Source organism: Venturia canescens, chromosome 5, assembly GCF_019457755.1.
Source record: "Venturia canescens isolate UGA chromosome 5, ASM1945775v1, whole genome shotgun sequence".
NCBI lineage: Eukaryota > Metazoa > Arthropoda > Insecta > Hymenoptera > Ichneumonidae > Venturia > Venturia canescens.
This window is the reverse complement of record NC_057425.1, coordinates 5,158,615-5,175,655: the sequence shown is the minus strand read 5'-3', so window position 1 is coordinate 5,175,655 and position 17,041 is coordinate 5,158,615. Positions and strand designations below refer to the sequence as shown.

The window sequence follows — 17,041 nt, the reverse complement described above, 5'->3', positions numbered from 1 at the left end:
AGAAGGTACAGTCCAGCTCGGAATCTTACATGGTCCCAACATACTTTGCCTTTTATTACCTGTGCACCTGTTCCTACCGATCTTCTCGAGTATTTTAAGGGCCCTGACTACAGGGACTGTCAGGAGAACCTCTTTAAGCAGAATCTTCGGAAATCACTGAAATTTAAAAAAATTTCAAGTACTGAAATTTCAAGTTGTTCATTCTATGAAATCGTGAAATCACAAAATTTTTATCGAACCGTCATTTAGTTGTTTATCATTTTTTTTTCGAATCACGAATCAATTTAAAATCGTTTCAATATGAATAATTCGACGGCGAGAAACTAAGAAATTGGTTGGCAGCGTTGAAAACATTTTCATTGCTAAGAAAACTAAAAAATCGAAATAAAAGAATCAAGGAATTTCCTGCTCCAATTATCGTTGATCGGATGCATTTTTATTTAAAAAATGGTTCGCCAAGAGACTTCGATTTATCGGAATTAAAATATTTTCTCAGCCAAGACTTTTCTGTAATGGAATTTTATGAGTGCTGGATAAAAAGAATTCGCTACTTTTTTCATGAAACATTTTGTATTTATTCATTAGAGGAGAATGGAAGTAAAGTTTTATAAATTCAAATAAGTATGTGCTGCTATTAAGAGTAATGTAATAAAAATGGACGCCTGTCGGAAATCATAGTCAACTAGAAAAAACAGAAACAAAAATCATCGGATTTGTTTTTCCGATTCGCAATGATTTCGTGAAAATTTTCGTTTTCGAGAAATAGCATTTAACTTTTCGCTTCTATTAACGGAAACCGTGATAGAATCATGTCAATTATATTAAAAGATTCGAAAGATTGTTAAAAAAATAATAATAATTGCCGTCACGATTTTCGTTTATCCATTCCTTCGTTAATCGAACAGTCTTTAATTATTTTTTTTTAGTTTTTTCGTTCAGTATTTACTGACGGTCAAATAGAATTTTTCCGCTGCTGTTCCGTGCTCCGCATTATAAATTTCGTTCAGTCGACCAACGACAACGCGTAACATTGCTTAGCCGACCGATGCTCGGATTCGACTCGGCTCTCTCTTCTCTCTTTCCTCGCCTCCGTCGTTGCCACCTCATCGGATCCTCGAATCGCTCGAGGTTAGTCTCGAGGTTCTCGAGTCGCTTCGCAACTCAAAATACGGTACACTTTGCCATGCTACAAGAGTGCTCCCCACCAGACCCACTACGGAGCCCAAAAATGGAGCTCTCCTCGCTATTCGCTTATGGAACGATTTTAGCCTAATTTATCCTTCTTCCTCGGACGGCAGCCTGATTTTTCATGCATTGAAAAATTACTTTATTAAGTATTTTATATTAAGTACTTTAAAAATTATTTTCCAATCGCTTAATCTTACGAGCAGTCTTCGTTTCTTTTTATGGATTATTGTATTCTTACAGGCTGCAAATACAAATAACATTTTTTTTTCTATGAGATCATCCAGCGTGGAAGCGTCGTTAAGAAAATTCGTAAATTGTCTTTTGGTGTGTTTTCGAGGTCGCTCTTCGTCAGTGGTACCCTCGAGTTTTCCTTGAATCTCATTTTCCATTGAGCAAAAAAGTTTTAATGTTGCACACAGTAACCGGAGTTTTTTGGCTCGCCGGTTTCACTGTTCAACTTTGCGAAATTTATTCGCTCTAGCAAATGCTATCGTAACATGTACGGAAGATTGTTTCATCGAGAGATTCTGTAGAGTCTCTGGTCAAATTATAATGAGAAAATAAAAATAAATGTGTCGGAACCAAAAATATTTTCTATTGAAGAAAATCATTGCTGATGACTCCGTTGAAACACTCGAGGGTTGAATAAACACCACTCTTTTGACTCAATCACGCATAGAAACAATATTTTGTTTTGTTTTGCAGACAAAATGTCGATACAAAAATCAAACTTTTCGTTTTCTTAATCCTTTGAGGGGCATACTTTTGTATTCGACAAATTTCCAAAATCATAGGTCTTCTCAGGGTTTTTGGAATCTCTGATTACGATTTTAGCGTCAGAATTAGAAAAATACACTTTTAAAAAACTTCGGAACTTACACTTTTAAAAAACGGTTTTTTTCGTTTGAATTATGTATAACTAATTATGAATAAATAAATATGCACTTTTTTCCATGAGCATCTTATAGCTTAAACCTTCGAGTTACTAGAAACAACTTAGAAGTATTAAGGTATTGCAAAATACAACGGCAAAAACTACTGCCCTCAAGAGGGTTAAAGCGACGAGTAACCAGCATAGTAATACTTGATGAAAAAGTAACTACACTGAAATTGAAATATTTTATAATCACTTTTAGAACTCTTTCAAGACCATGAATATTTTTTCATTATTTTCACTGAAAATTATTACACAAATAATATAAATACGTGGGCAGATTAATTAATTACTCTTTGACTCCAGCTTGCGGGCTCGGGCGAGCGATTCAGCTGTCGATTTTATCAAGAAAAATAAGTAACAAAAAAAGATCCTCGAAATTCGAATTCACTTAGAAAATTGTTGGCTTTAAGAAATGTTGAAATATTAAAGAAAAGAATCTTTCTCTGAAATGACTCGAGCTTGAAAACTCGAACGAAACTGCAAATCTCTTCTTAAATCTTGTGTGTGTTTGAGGAAAAATAAAGCAAAAGATTCACTTCCAAGTTATGAATTAATCGTTTGTTCTATTAGCGCCGTTTTCTTCAATTACTGCCATTAAAAAATTAAACTCATCCCGACAGCGTTTAAACAATCCACAAAATTTTTTTAATCCGCAGTAATAGAAGAAAACGGCACTAATAAAACGGAATTTCGTTTCGGAGTGAGGAGTCGAAGTGCTCGATGACGAACCAAGATCCTACCGATGCGGATTTTCCCACTAGACTAATTATTATCATACATAACGTTCCTTATCGAATTCAGTCACTCGAATCTAATTGTTTTCATTAATATTCATCAATGAGCACGAAACAGCTTTTTTCGGGGATTTAACAATATCATATATCCATTGTACACCTATCGCTATTGAGTGTTTGAAGTAAAAGTATTATAATTATAATGAATTAATTATGCACCCGGAACTCGCTCAAAAAAAAGCACCTGTGCAGGTGGTGTTCGTTACGTCGACGTTAGGCGATGTATAATGCTACCAGGAAAAAAGGAAAGAAAATTCGGTAAAAGCTCTTAAGGATGACGTACAGTTTTGAGGATAAAATGGCAATAGAAACAGCACATGTGCTTCATGTGTTTACCCTGATTAATTCCCGATCCATTGGCCCGTCGACTATCCGATTTTTTCCTTGGTCTCCAAAAACTCTTTCGTATATAAAGGAACTGGAGCAACATATTTTCAGAACACTATTCATTGAGAAATTGAATTGTACTGCAATCTACTTCTCCACAAATCGGTAAGTTTTTCCTGAATTTCACATTCGAAGGGTTATTTCACCAATAGAATATCGAGATTCTTTGAAGCATAATATCATGTAGACGAGTAATATTTTGTCAATTACGGCGATACTTCGGTGAACATAATTCTGTCCCATGGAACTCATCCGTTTGAAAGGTGAATCTTCACTTTTCGCTGCGGCCTTTCGGGGTTGGACTAAAACAAAAGTAAAAGTGCTTCTCAATTAATTAACCAATGGTCTTGTTAATTTTATGCCCGTCCAAAAAAAATCGATCAGTCAGCTTGAAGTTAGTTTTTGGGAATTAGAAAAACGCGCCTTACTTTTTACAAATTGTCAATAATTTATCATCGAATTTCTTCCTTCACTTCTCGTCTCGAAACTCCACTTAATCGCTTCTACGTTATACTGTGTTAATAGAAAACACATGAAAACAATGTTCCCCAATTCCAATAATTCGAACGAGCATCAACGTTCAAAATTGTTATTCTTCGTCATTTCAGCATAGCACCAATTAGTCAAAATGGTTGGCAAAATTGTTTTGGTCGCTCTTTTCGGCTGCGTACTCGTCCAAGTAAGTTCCCCACATTATTTCGTTCATCTTCTACATTTTTTTGAGCCTATTTATAATTATACGATTCTATTTCACTTTATTTAGGCGCTCCCGGCTCCCGCACCGGTAAGTAATTTAAACCCCTTTCGGAAGAAGCAAAGTACTACTGCGGAATATGACAGCATGTTTGGACTTTTTGTATCGCATCAGTAAAAATGAGAAAATATATAAACGCACTAATTAACTAATGAAATCGAGCAATGATCCGGGTTAATCGAGACCTTTTTATTCTATGTTAACAGCAACCAGGATGGGGGTGGGACGATTTTTCGAGTTCGGTAAGTATCCTTTTAACTAATTTTGCAATAAGAGAAATTTACTGTTTTTCACTTCGAATAATCTCTTTTCCTTTCTAATCTACAGTTGACAAATGCTATCTCGAAGTCACTCGATGGTGTAAAAAACAAGGTGAGTAAATTTGAAAAACTTTGAGAAAATAGACTCGCTTTTCACAAAACAAAACAAAAAAAAATCAAAGCTTTGAGAAAGCACATAAGTCTGCTGGAACTGCGCTTTCGATTGACGATGATCCGATTGCTTTTTCTCATCTCTAGATCCAAGACTCCGTATCAGAAGCAACTGCTACTGTCGATAAAGAGGTGAGTACTTTTGAATAACAGCTCGTGAGGTACAGACAAAATGTCAATTTATATCGAAGTGACACACGTTCCTTGTTCATCCACAGACCAAGCAACGTCTCGCTACCGCCATAAGAGTAACTGGAGCCGTGAGTATTTCAAGGGATTTTTCAAAACTTTGATCAACATTTTTCTAAGACTTTTCTAGATGGCTATCGAGTTAATAAAAAAATACGTTCGAGAGTATAATGAGTTTTTTCTGGACAACAGGCCGCAAAGACCGCACTAGATGCGTCTGGTGGAGCGGTTTCACTGGTAAATATTTAGTAGGAAAACCCCCATGAAGAATTATTCAAATTTGCTATTTACCTATTTTTTCTTATCTCTAGAAAGCGAATCTCATTGCTAGTGGGCTGGACGCAATCGGTGGTTCGGTAAATATTCAATAAAATAATAAATATCTAAATATGTTTTTTTTTTGTGATTAACGATGACTGTCAATGACCAGTGTTTTTCTTCATGCACAGGAAATCGGTGCTGGAGACTTCGTAAGGCAAGGTGCAAAGGTGAGTATTTCTAGAGGCTTTACCACTTATCGGAATTTCTACGAAAACCTGTGAGACAATAGATCTGCAATTACTTCGTTCGGAATATTATTAAGATAGTTTCGGGCTCTACATTTTCGCAACAAAAAAATATACCAAGTTAACTTTTTAGTCATCACTGGACGTGAGGAATAAAAATGCAGTTGACACACGATAGAAAGTTTTGTTTTCTAATCCACAGGAGGCGAAATTCGGAACAAATTTGGCCAGCACCTTGACTGGAGAGGTAAACTTTGTTTTTAGTAAGACACCTCTTAAGACAAATGAAGCGTAAATTTTATTGCAATGAAATCTTTTTTTATTTCTAGACAATGGAATCCATCGCTTCCGGGTTAGAAGGAAATAAGGTAAATATTCAATGCAACGGAATTCATAAATTTGTATCAATGATTAAAAAAGAAAATATCTCATCACCTATATAGACGGCGATGAAATGAAACAGTCTCTTCGAGATTTTCCTAACCCCTTCTGAATATTTTACGGAGATGACATCTCCCATTTTTTACTAATTGAAATAAAATGCTTGCACATGGCCCATATGAGTGCTCGCGATGATTATTATTGAGAATAAACGTCTGATTTATTTTTCATTTATAGAAAGCATCAAAGTAAAATCAAGAGGTTCTTTTGGACGGACGAAATATATGGAATCTGGATTGGAAAATGAGTGATTGGCAGATCGATCGCTCGGCTACGTCTATGTGAACGAAGGAAACAAGTGATTCAACTGATTTCCAAAATATTCTAACGTCACATGTTTTTCTGAATAAATTATTGTTATTTAGTGTTTAATAAAAGTTCAGTATATTATTTTATTTTTTCATTTTATCGACGCACCACAACGACCGTCCCAGTAAATAAATAACTACCGTTCAAAAGTCCTAATGTTCCTCATCCGCGTCAGTTGAAAATATTTTTTTACAAATATTTTCGCGGCCGGAACGGCGAACATCCCGGATAGACTTAGTCCAAGTCACCACAGTCCAATAGTGAACTTCGTTGAAGCTCGCAAGCTCCTTTGGTGAACTTTTCTCTCAACTAATTTTGTACGACGAGTAACTCCGAACCTGAATCTGCACCTCATCCGCCGAAATAAATACAAGAGAGTTTAAATTGTATTAAATATTATACGCGTTGGTGCGTGAACTCGAAATCGACATTGTGCAACTTTAGTAGAAAATAATAAACCAGAAGAAAAAATAACCGACATGAGTAATAAAACCTTTTCTTATAAAAATTCCTTGTTATGTCTCATCATTCACGACTTCTCGGACCATCGGCCCCGACATTCTATCCATATCAAGAGACGAGACTTCTGTCCCTGGGTAAAGGACTTAAGAGCCTGGATCAGTCGACTAACCTCACCTCGAATTTTCGAAATGAAAATTCTCCGCTGTCGTTTGACTAATCAAAAAAAGGCTCTGTCAGCGGACGCGGAAAGATGGCAAAAATACACTGACAGGGGCTTTTTTTATTGATCAAACCGTGTCGCAGATATTCAATTTCTGTACTGCATGCTAGTCAAATGAGTGCTAAATTTTCAAAACGCTTTTAGACCAAGTTCAACGTACCGATTAAACTTATTGTTAGTAGATATGTATTCAAGCATATCTTATTAACGTGAAAAAATATTTAAAATGATAGTTTTGCAAAACTATCAACTGATGGATGCAAATTTCCATGATGACACATTTTCACAGGTATTTTTCAAAGAATCATCTGTATTTTATAACCGATTTAATTGCACCAAGTCTCATTTTGTTCCTCAACTGATCCTCTACGAATTCACCACGTAGATTTTCCTTTAAACTCATTCCTGAGAGAAATTATTAATAAAAAAGTTTTTTCACTTAATGAACGATTAGCTGCAACAGTGAAACGATCAAGTTAAAAAAACAAGTACACGGTGGATTCATAGAGGATCAGTTGACGAACAAAATGAGACTTGTTGCAATAAAATCGATGAAAAAACGCAGATAATTATTTGAAAAATACCAGTGAAAATGTGTCAGCGTGGGAATTTGCATTTATCAGTTGATGGTTTTGCAAAACTAGCGTTTTTAATATTTTTACATCTTAATGAGATATGCTGTAATACAAATCCACTAACAATACATTTAATCGGTACGTTAAACTTGGTCTAAAAGCGTTTTTAAAATTTAGCACTCATTTGAGTAGCATGCAGTACAGCAATTCCCTTAATTTTCTTGACCCGAAAGAGAAGTCGTACCTCCAACTCATTCGATAAGCTCCCGAGGACGTAACAACACGCCTTGTTGATTGAAACCTTTCTTGTCCTTCATTGGCTACCTCTCACCGGTTCAATGATTGTAAATCACACGACAAAAGAACGCCGACAAAATAACACAGAGAAAAAGTCACACGACAAATATCACACGGACAGTATATCACCATTTTGATAAGAAATTAACAAAATATGTATTCTTAGACTATCTGAGAAAATTAAGAGCATGAATCAATCGACTAACCTCACTTGGAATTTTCGAAATCGAAATTCTTAGACACAGTTTGACCGATTAAAAAAGGCTCGGTCAGTCTACGCAGGACGATGACAAAATCGGCCGATAGAGCCTTTTTAGTATTTGGTCATGGTAGAAATATTATGAGACTTGATTTGTTGAGTATAAATGGATTTTGGTATGGATGTTTATAATAGAATTGCATTTTTGATAGAAATTTTTCTAGTAGAGATGTAAAAAAAGTGCCGTTCACGAGACAATCAAAAGGAAGGTTACTTCACCCCCACAACCTGGGTCGAAAAAATGACATTTTGTAGTTCATCACATTGAAGTATAAACCGTCACAAAAAATTAACTGCCCACTCCCATATTCAAGAGGTGAAATTAATTCCTAAAAATCCTAAATTCATTTTCAAGATCCAGCACAGTAAGATGAATTTCCTTATAAGACACTCGATTGTCAACAAAGTTGAGAACCTCCGTTGGCGAATCTCTTTTTCTCGACGAAAACGATTGGAACGACATCTGTGCTCAACATTTGGAACTAGACCCTGACGTTAGGCTAGGTTCTTGGTTTTTTTCGGACAATTTCCACCACCCTCGATCCCCACTCCACTACTCTACACAGATAGAGGCTCTCCTCGAATGTAAGCACACCAGAAAATTCATTGCGAATTCATTACGATTTTTGTTTTAAGTGGGAGAAATCGTTATAAGTGGACATCATTTTGGTCTAACTTTATTTTATAAAATTTATATTTAATTTTAAACATTTGTAACTGATGAACAATCACGCTTTGATTAGGCTTCGGGAAATATATAATTACTTTTATAATTCAGAAAAAATCGGCTGACGTTTCACGAATAGATTTCTTCATATTTTTCTAATCGACGTGTAGATCGACGAACTTTTTGCATAAAAGTTCGAGTCTGACAAACTATATTATAGACGTTTGAAAATTCAATTCATAATATCTTAATATTTAGTTAAATAGGCTAACCTTACGTAGATTTTGGTTTCTCATTTTTCTAATCAACCAATTTCTGAAAAGCGTCGATTTCTATCCGACAATCAATCATAATACAAGAGCCTAATAAAGATTAGAAAAAGTTAGAAATCCAAAATAAGCGATGTTAGTTCACGGAGGTTTAAAATAAGCCGTGAGATGGCAGGACATCGTTGAGTCCGTGGCTCGCCACGTTGGAAGTGGTGACGGCTTGACTTGGAGTGTGTTTTGCGTGTGACATTTCTCATATTGTTCCGCAAGTTTTAATTGTCAGAAGTGAGCATTTAATAAATCCGAGTGAGTAAATCTTCAATTAAGCGAAAACGGATCAATTGAAATAAAAAAAAGAGAAAAAATCATTTAGTGATATAGTGAACAAGAAACGAGGTCGGTCGGCGAGTGCGTTGATCTCTTGGGATCTCCCAGGCAGATTGAACATACTGGGGAGAAAAAATGATATTTCTGCATTTTCAAGTCACGTCACTTATATTCCGCATATAAGAATAAAATTATATAACACGAAGTTGTTGAAATCTAATCTACTCATCGAGATTCAACCCGTTATAATAGACTTCTGTTTCATTTATCTCTGGACTCTAAAAATTATTCAAAATACACAACAAAGTTCAAAACATTATTGTTTCGATTTTTGGTCGATTTTGAAAGTTTAAGCTATTGTGCTATTAAATCATTACAGTCCAAAATGAAAGTGAAGGAGTTGGTGAAGACTGTGAACGTGGCATGGTCCCCACAAGCACAGCACCCCATTCTTTTGGCTGCTGGCACTGCGGCACAACAGCTCGATGCAAGTTTCAATACATCTGCCAGCTTGGATTTGTACTCGCTGAGCCTCCAACAGCCTGGATATGACATGGAAATTAAAGCCAGTGTACCAAGCGATCACAGGTATTCTTTTCAAATATATTTTATTGACAAAAGTATAATGAGGGGACAAAAGTGCCTGTACAATTGGAAGCAAATTATGGAATCGAATAAACAAGGATTTTTTCATTGTAAGAAAATAATATCAATGCTGATGATTTACGCTACATTTACTGGTCTTAGATGTGTACACAAAGACAACCTCAAATTGTTACATAGAAATTCTTGACCTTTATGCAAAACTTTGTTATGTTTTGAGTCCTTTTCCTTTCATTGAATAGAAATTCTTCTTTCTCCACAAAAAAACAGAGAATTCTTTCAATAACTATAGATTTATTCTGAATCTCAAATATGCTGAAAGTCGATAAATTCAGAAACGACTTTTGATATCAAACCTTTATTGGGTGTGTGAAAAGAATGTCTTTTGTCATTGAAAGATCTTGGATGTCAAGAAATCCAATATTGACTTTTGATCCCCGAAACTCGATTGAACTTGTTCATCTCAAAAATTTAATGTCAGATAACGTGAGAATTCTCTAGCATATAAAAAAATTTGTATTTCAATGAGTTCCTATGAACAATAAAAACTAAATGTACCATTTTTCATGTTTCAGGTTTCATAAAGTAATATGGGGAGCTCATAACACGAGTCCAGCTGGTATTTTAGTAGGAGGATGTGACTATGGAACAGTAAAAATATATTCAGCAGCAAAAATGCTAGCAAAAGAGTCGGATTGTCTGATAAGTAGCCCCGACAGACACACCGGTCCAGTCAGAGCTCTCGATATCAATCCGTTCCAATCAAATCTCCTTGCCTCCGGAGCTAGCGAGAGCGAGATATATATTTGGGATATTGTAAATACAAATACTCCAATGACACCTGGAACTAGGAGTCAACCACCGGAAGATGTGCAGTATATTCAATGGAACAAACAAGGTCTGCCGCAGCTTTGCTAATTTGAGAACATTTGTGATTGAAAATTCAGTTGAACATTAGTGAATCATTAAAAACTCATTAACGTTTGATTTTTTGACTGTCCACAGTTCAGCATATTCTTGCATCGACATTTTCCCAACGTTGTGTCATTTGGGATTTACGAAAAAACGAGCCAATAATCAAGCTCACCGACGCCAATTCTAAAGTACGTTGTTCCACTCAAACTTGTTATGAAAATAAATCAAAAAGTAGTGAAATGATTTTCCATTTTTTATGGTAAATTAATTTCTTAAGATGTAAAATCGATTTGAATCACAAAATATGGTATGGCAAAATTTGGAATAATTTTCCTTGTGATCAGATCAGATGGAAAGTAGTCCAGTGGCATCCGGACGTAGCGACGCAACTTTGCCTCGCATCCGAGGACGATCAGTCACCAGTAATCGAATTGTGGGACTTGCGATTTGCAACTTCGGCTCTTAAGACACTCCAAGGTCACCAACGTGGAGTTTTATCGATAGCTTGGAATCCTCATGATCCCGATTTGTTGTTGAGTTGTGCTAAGGACAACAGAATCCTCTGCTGGAATCCGAATTCTGACGCGCCGGTAGGTTCACTGTTTGATTCCTTTTTCGAAGCACGAGAATCGAATTTGATTGAAAAAATGTTTAACCAATTCACAGTATTACAGAATTGAACGTTTTTTTCATAAAATCATAAAACACCGTTAATTTATTGCTGCATGGCACAATTTCGTTATTTTTGCTTTTGCATTCTGAGGTCTTCCTATTTTTCATATTTTGATAGATTTTCTTTCTTGGAATTCTGATATTTTAAACGAAGTTTGAACAAAGAAATCACTGTGATTATTTATTCGATTTCAAACCTGCTTACAGAACGGTGAGATCGTGTGCGAACTAGCACAGACGAATCAATGGAACTTTGATGTTTCGTGGTGCCCCCGAAATCCGGGTTTGGTTGTTGGGAGCAGTTTTGACGGGCACGCGGTTGTTTATTCGTTGTTGGGTGGTCAGCAACAGGGTACGATCGAAACTTCGAACAAGATAGTGGATTCGTTTCCTGGGATGGATCCATTTACGCAACCTCCGACGACAGTGCAATCAGAACCAGCGGTGGCGTTGAAAAAAGCTCCGAAATGGCTGAAACGTCCATTCGGAGCGTCTTTCGGTGTAAGTGAAACCTTGACACTTCATTTACCAAAAATCAAAGGAATCTAGTTGCAAATTTCATCGCGATTATTATTTTTATTATCAGTTTGGTGGAAAACTTACGATATTCGAGAACGAACCGGCCGATCCGAATTCCAACAACTGTCCGAATCGCAAAGTCATAGTTTCGCAAGTAATTACGAACCCCGAATTGATAAAACGCTCGAATGACCTCGAAGAAGCCCTTAAGAGCGGTCAATTCATCGACTATTGTAAAGGCAAAGCGAACGTGGCGGAAAGCGAACACAAAAAGAAAGTTTGGAATTGCGTTGAAGCCTACTTTAGCGACGATGTTACGAAAGGATTGATACAATTGTTGGGCTACGACTTGGATGCTATGAATCAAAATCTTAGACAATTCGTGCCGCAGGAAGATATCGATGCTCTTGCGGACGGCATCGCTAAAATAGATAACGTGAGAAGAATTTGTTGCTTGATAATAAGAATGCAATGATTTTTGGGCAGGTTAATTATTTCGATGTTGCTCTCTTCTCGTCGAATGATGGATTCACTTTGCAACGTATTTTAGAAATTAATTAGTTCATAAATTTTTGTTCAGATTCAGAATGGAAATGTTCTCGATGGCAGTGCTACTTTCGACGCAATCGCTCAACAGGAACAAGATAAGAAGAGATTAGCGACTACTAAAGTTTTAGATAGCAATTTCAAAATTAATACATCAAACGGTAATTCTGTTACTAATTATTTTATCATTTTGAACAACAAAAACATTAATTCCTGGAAATATTGTTTGGGGGTTTTACGAAGTTAACTAAAAACAAAAGTGCCATTTCAACTGTGCAAATTTTGATGCACGTGAACGAAAATGATTCTTTCATGAATTTTTTTGTCTATTTTTTTAAATTCACTGTTAATCATTGTTTTTCAGACGAAGATGGACTCATAACACAAGCCATTTTGGTCGGAAACATCGAAGCTGCGGTATCGCTTTGTTTCTCGACGAAAAGATACGCCGATGCGATTATTCTGTCGATGGCTGGCGGTCCAGATTTGCTCGCTCGTACGCAGTACAAATACTTCGCCGAGCACAGCGGGGCCTTAAATTCTCTAATAAATTCACTAGTTAGTGAGAATTGGAGTGACATCGTGAAGAATTGCGATATTACGTGCTGGAAAGAAACACTCGTAGGAATATTCACGCACTCTCAGCCCGAGGAACGTTCCCTTTTGTGCGGTAATGCTCGATATTTTGCTTTTTTATCAGTTTCATTAGTGGTTCTTGAGTTCGAACTTCATAATAAAATAGGAATAAACAATTATTAATAACTAAGCTAATGAAATGATTGAAGAAAGCTTTGAATCGAAATTGCAGACATGCTGGGCGATCGTTTAGCATCGTGCGACGATCCAAATTTGAAGAAAGAAGCTCAAATATGTTATATAAGTTCAGGAAATTTGAACAAAATGATTGAAGTTTCGGAGTCAGGAATCCAAGAGACGGTGGAGTTAGTGATGATAATGCAAAAAGCATTAGAATTGAGAGGATTGAAGGAAGCACCAATAGACGGCAACATAGCGTCGGTGCTATCGAATTACGCAGAGATATTATCAACCGAGGGAAATTTGGAAGCAGCTTTGAATTATTTGGGAAATAGTCAAGAGGAGAGAATATCGATGCTGCGCGATCGTCTTTGCAGAGCTTTGGGATACACACAGCAAGTGAACAATCAGCACGTTGCGCCCAAGGCACCAGTGACTCAAAATTATTACGAGCAGAATGCTCCGAGAAAATCTTATGACAACAACGCCTATGGTCAGGTGACCGGGCAGAGTTGGAACACAGCACCGATGAAAAGTGCTTATGGTGGTAGTACAATGATGAATCAAATGAATGCACAACAAACTCCGAACATTGGCTTGCCGCCGATTCAGCAACAGCCAACAATTCAGGATCAATATTCCGGAATGAATTCTTACGGACAAATTTCTGCCCAAGTGCCACCCCCGCTGCCAACCACGGGAACGAGCCTCGGGGGCTCGAGGCCTCCCAGTGTCGGACCTCAGTCCCGATCGAAATACATTCTCGATCCTTCGGTCAAATCAACGCCTTCTTATCCCGGTTATCAGAATCAAACTTCCATGTATAATCCTGTTCCTCCCGTTTCCGCTTATCCTTCCCAAAATTCTTACCAACCCCAAGCTCCCATCTCTGCCTCTGGTTATCCCAATCAACCCCAGAACACTATGTACAACCCTCTCGAGAATGATGCCTTCAAAAATAATCCATCGAACATCATGACCCCCGCCATTCCAGCTCCTCAATTACCACCGACCCAATCCCAACTCTACGATCCCAATCGAGCACAACCTACTCAGCAGCTACAAAATTATAACGAAAATGTTTATCAACCTGGACCACAACCTTCTGGATGGAACGATCCGCCTATTGGAAAAGCCAGCAGAGCTCAAGTAAAGTCATTATTTTTTTCACTTCGTAGACGCATTTTGAATAACGTTGGTCTAAGAAATTCGGAATTGCTGCCGTATCTGTTTTGAGATTTTTTAAAAATTAAGGAGTATTCGTGTAACAAACATTTTGACGACCAGCGTTATTTGTAATTGAACGTGGAGAAGTGAATGAGCGAGTGAATTAATCGATTGAGGAAAAATGCTATTTTTCTCCTAAAGAATCAGTTTCCTATCAATATACGAAACAATGGATTTAAAACCGCAGATTTTAGGGTTTTATCGTGTTAAATAAAATTTCATAATTCGAACATGAAAATTTGACAGTTTCGGATTAATTTGCTCGCCTCGTGAAAATAAAATCAGTAAAATAATAAAGTTTAGATGAATTCAATAAATATCACACTGATACCTGTATGTACGAATGATGTAGCCAGTTCTGGCACTGTGCAACAAAAATGAAATGTCGGCGGAACACGCCGGAACAAGGAAATGGAAAGCAAAGCATTCGAAGAATGGTAGTTCTAAGGTAGACAGAGTTTTCGATCATTCGAGTGGATTTTGTAGCACACTTTTTGTTTTCCGAAGTTTTAATCATTCGATTGTGTGCTATTAACCTTTTGTAAGCATTGATAATATCATTGGATCTGAACGCATATTGGAAATATTCCAAAATATTACAAGAAAGAATAAGATAAAGTTCCACGAAAAGAACACTTAAAAAATCCATTTTTTATTTGTTTTTGAATTTTATTAAAAAATCTCGTCCAATCTCCACACCATTCTTTTCATTGAGAATTGATTCTCGTCTTCATTTTCGACCCAAGAAATTTTTTTTTATTCCAAGTTTTTATGTGCCAACAGAACTATCGCACACTGTGATTGAAAGATTGACGGATTTTACTTTCGTTTTTCACAAGACTAATCAAACGTAATATAATGTGATTTTCCAACGATTGCAAAGGATCCTACGAAAATAACTCGTTCTTTAATGCTCATTTTGAATTATTTCCAGGCGAAAACGGAATTCCAGTCACAAAATCCTATTGTACATCCCTTGCACGGAGCTATGCCACAACAGGAATATAACGTAAGAATCAATCGCCATATTTCTTTCGAAACTATTGTGTCAACAATAAAATGAATCATCATGATAAGTTGGAAAAAGTAGAACATGCTAACGACAGTTGTTCGAGAAAAATTTTCACCTGATCACACAAAGTTGGAAGTAAATTAGTTCATTACTTTTCGAGATATGATTTAGCATTTCTCAGCACGTAGTTCCATAATAAAACGCATTTTAACGTCAATTATAATACTGTAGAAGGAGTGAACTTTGAGTAAATCGAACATTTCGATTTTTTTTCGCATTGCTTGCAATTATATTTTCACTTAAAAATGAATTATTCTCAATATTTTTTCAGACTGCTCCACAGGATCAGTATTACCGTGATCCACAAATGCCCTACAACCCGCAACAATACAATCAAACAGTTCCACATTCGGGAATGCAATTCAATAAGCCATACGAGCCCCAGCAGCAACATCAACAGCCAATCGAACAGGCGAGAGTTGCTGAGCCTGAGAAACCGAAAGCTCCGATTCCAGAAGAACATGTTCATCTTAAAACGGTGTTTGACGAACTGAGACATCAGTGCTACGAGACTGCCAAAAATCCGGTACAAATGCCTCTTCCTAAGAAATTATGACACACGATGCAAATCATTCGTACTTTATAAATGATTTTTTTTTTTTTATTTCAGCAAACAAAGCGAAAAATTGAGGACGTACAGAGAAAGCTGGAAGTATTATACGATTGTCTCAGAGAGAATTCAGTAAGTTTCCATCAATTTGATTTTTTTTTTTTAATTTCTCGATTTCTTGGAACAATCTTTAGCACTCTTTGCTGTAAATTTGCAATAGAGAATAAAAAACGTACAACTGAAAACTGAGATGTCAGTGACACAAAATGCATCAGCCAGTTTTGCGACCAAGTGATGAAAATGCTTGAATCGTTCGTTCTCGTTTTTCAGCTAACGCCAAATACTCTTCAAGGCTTACATCAAATAGCACAGATGGTCCAGAGTGGTGATTATACGAATGGTCTTGGAGTACACACGCAGTTGGTTTCAGGCCCAGATTTCAGTAGAATCGCATCATTCATGCCCGGTGTTAAGGTATTGCTCCAGAGTGCTCTTCAATTGAGTGTATACATCACGTAAACGGATGTTCGAAAAATGGAAGTTCTCCGAAGTGACAGTACGACCTCCAGATTAATAAAGAAAACAAACAAATCAAATATCCATGTATATGAAAAAGTATACAAGAACGCAGTTGACCTTTGAATAACGAGGATAACATTTATCGAGAAGAATTACGAGAAATGGGTAATTGCTGATGTGCCGAACGTTTTTTTCCCCAAGAATCTTATATTCTTGTTGCTAAAACATTTATTTGAGCATAGAAAAACAGAAAAGGATTGTCATCATTTGATTAAATTGCAAAATAACCAAAAAGAAATTAGGGACAAAAAATAATAAGCATCGATCAGTTTAGAATTGTTTAACCAAACTCAGAACACGAAAAGTATGATCTGAATATTGGGAATGATAAAATCAATCGCTTATCAGGATGAGGGAATAAAGGCGTGTGTAGGTATGTAAAGCCAAAGTAATTTTATAAAGTATAAATAAATTGTCTATTAAGCATCAATGATGTGAGTTTTATTTGAGTTTTTTATTCGTTTTTCATGAATTCAGGTTATTGGATAATTCATATTTCTCGATCATTCTGCATTGCCGTAAAAAACTGCTTCTCCACAATTTTGTTAACCCCCCCGATGTTATTTCGAAGCTTGAAGAATCAATTTAAC

The 17,041-nt window shown here is 36.5% G+C and overlaps 1 protein-coding gene and 1 long non-coding RNA gene across 4 annotated transcripts; both read left to right on the top strand.

Annotated features, from left to right (window-relative positions):
* Positions 1-4,903: 4,903 nt before the first annotated feature.
* On the top strand, positions 4,904-5,161 carry LOC122411573 (uncharacterized). Its single transcript, XR_006261177.1, has 3 exons — positions 4,904-4,917; positions 4,992-5,036; positions 5,130-5,161. It is a non-coding gene; the product is annotated as an uncharacterized lncRNA (long non-coding RNA).
* Positions 5,162-8,842: 3,681 nt separating this feature from the next.
* Positions 8,843-16,881, top strand: Sec31 (secretory 31). 3 transcript variants are annotated; one of them, XM_043419154.1, is made up of 15 exons: positions 8,843-8,991; positions 9,392-9,600; positions 10,191-10,513; positions 10,621-10,718; positions 10,875-11,120; positions 11,410-11,703; positions 11,789-12,157; positions 12,302-12,428; positions 12,632-12,937; positions 13,076-14,172; positions 14,603-14,698; positions 15,185-15,259; positions 15,594-15,848; positions 15,933-16,004; positions 16,203-16,881. In XM_043419154.1, the coding sequence occupies exons 2-15, from the start codon at positions 9,398-9,400 to the stop codon at positions 16,389-16,391; spliced, it is 3,750 nt and encodes a 1,249-aa protein (XP_043275089.1). In that variant the 5' UTR covers positions 8,843-8,991; positions 9,392-9,397; the 3' UTR covers positions 16,392-16,881. The 3 variants fall into 3 exon arrangements, with proteins under 3 accessions (XP_043275089.1, XP_043275091.1, XP_043275090.1); XM_043419155.1 differs by having other exon boundaries at positions 8,952-8,970; XM_043419156.1 differs by lacking the exon at positions 14,603-14,698.
* The last annotated feature ends 160 nt before the right edge of the window (positions 16,882-17,041 follow it).

What these genes read in the sequence shown, in the direction of transcription:
- Sec31 (XM_043419154.1), top strand. Translation starts at nt 9,398, where the DNA reads ATGAAAGTGAAGGAGTTGGTGAAGACTGTGAACGTGGCATGGTCCCCA. An exon ending in AGTGTACCAAGCGATCACAG is followed by an intron (nt 9,601 to 10,190) that starts GTATTCTTTTCA and finishes TTCATGTTTCAG; the next exon opens with GTTTCATAAAGTAATATGGG. An exon ending in GCATCGCTAAAATAGATAAC is followed by an intron (nt 12,158 to 12,301) that starts GTGAGAAGAATT and finishes ATTTTTGTTCAG; the next exon opens with ATTCAGAATGGAAATGTTCT.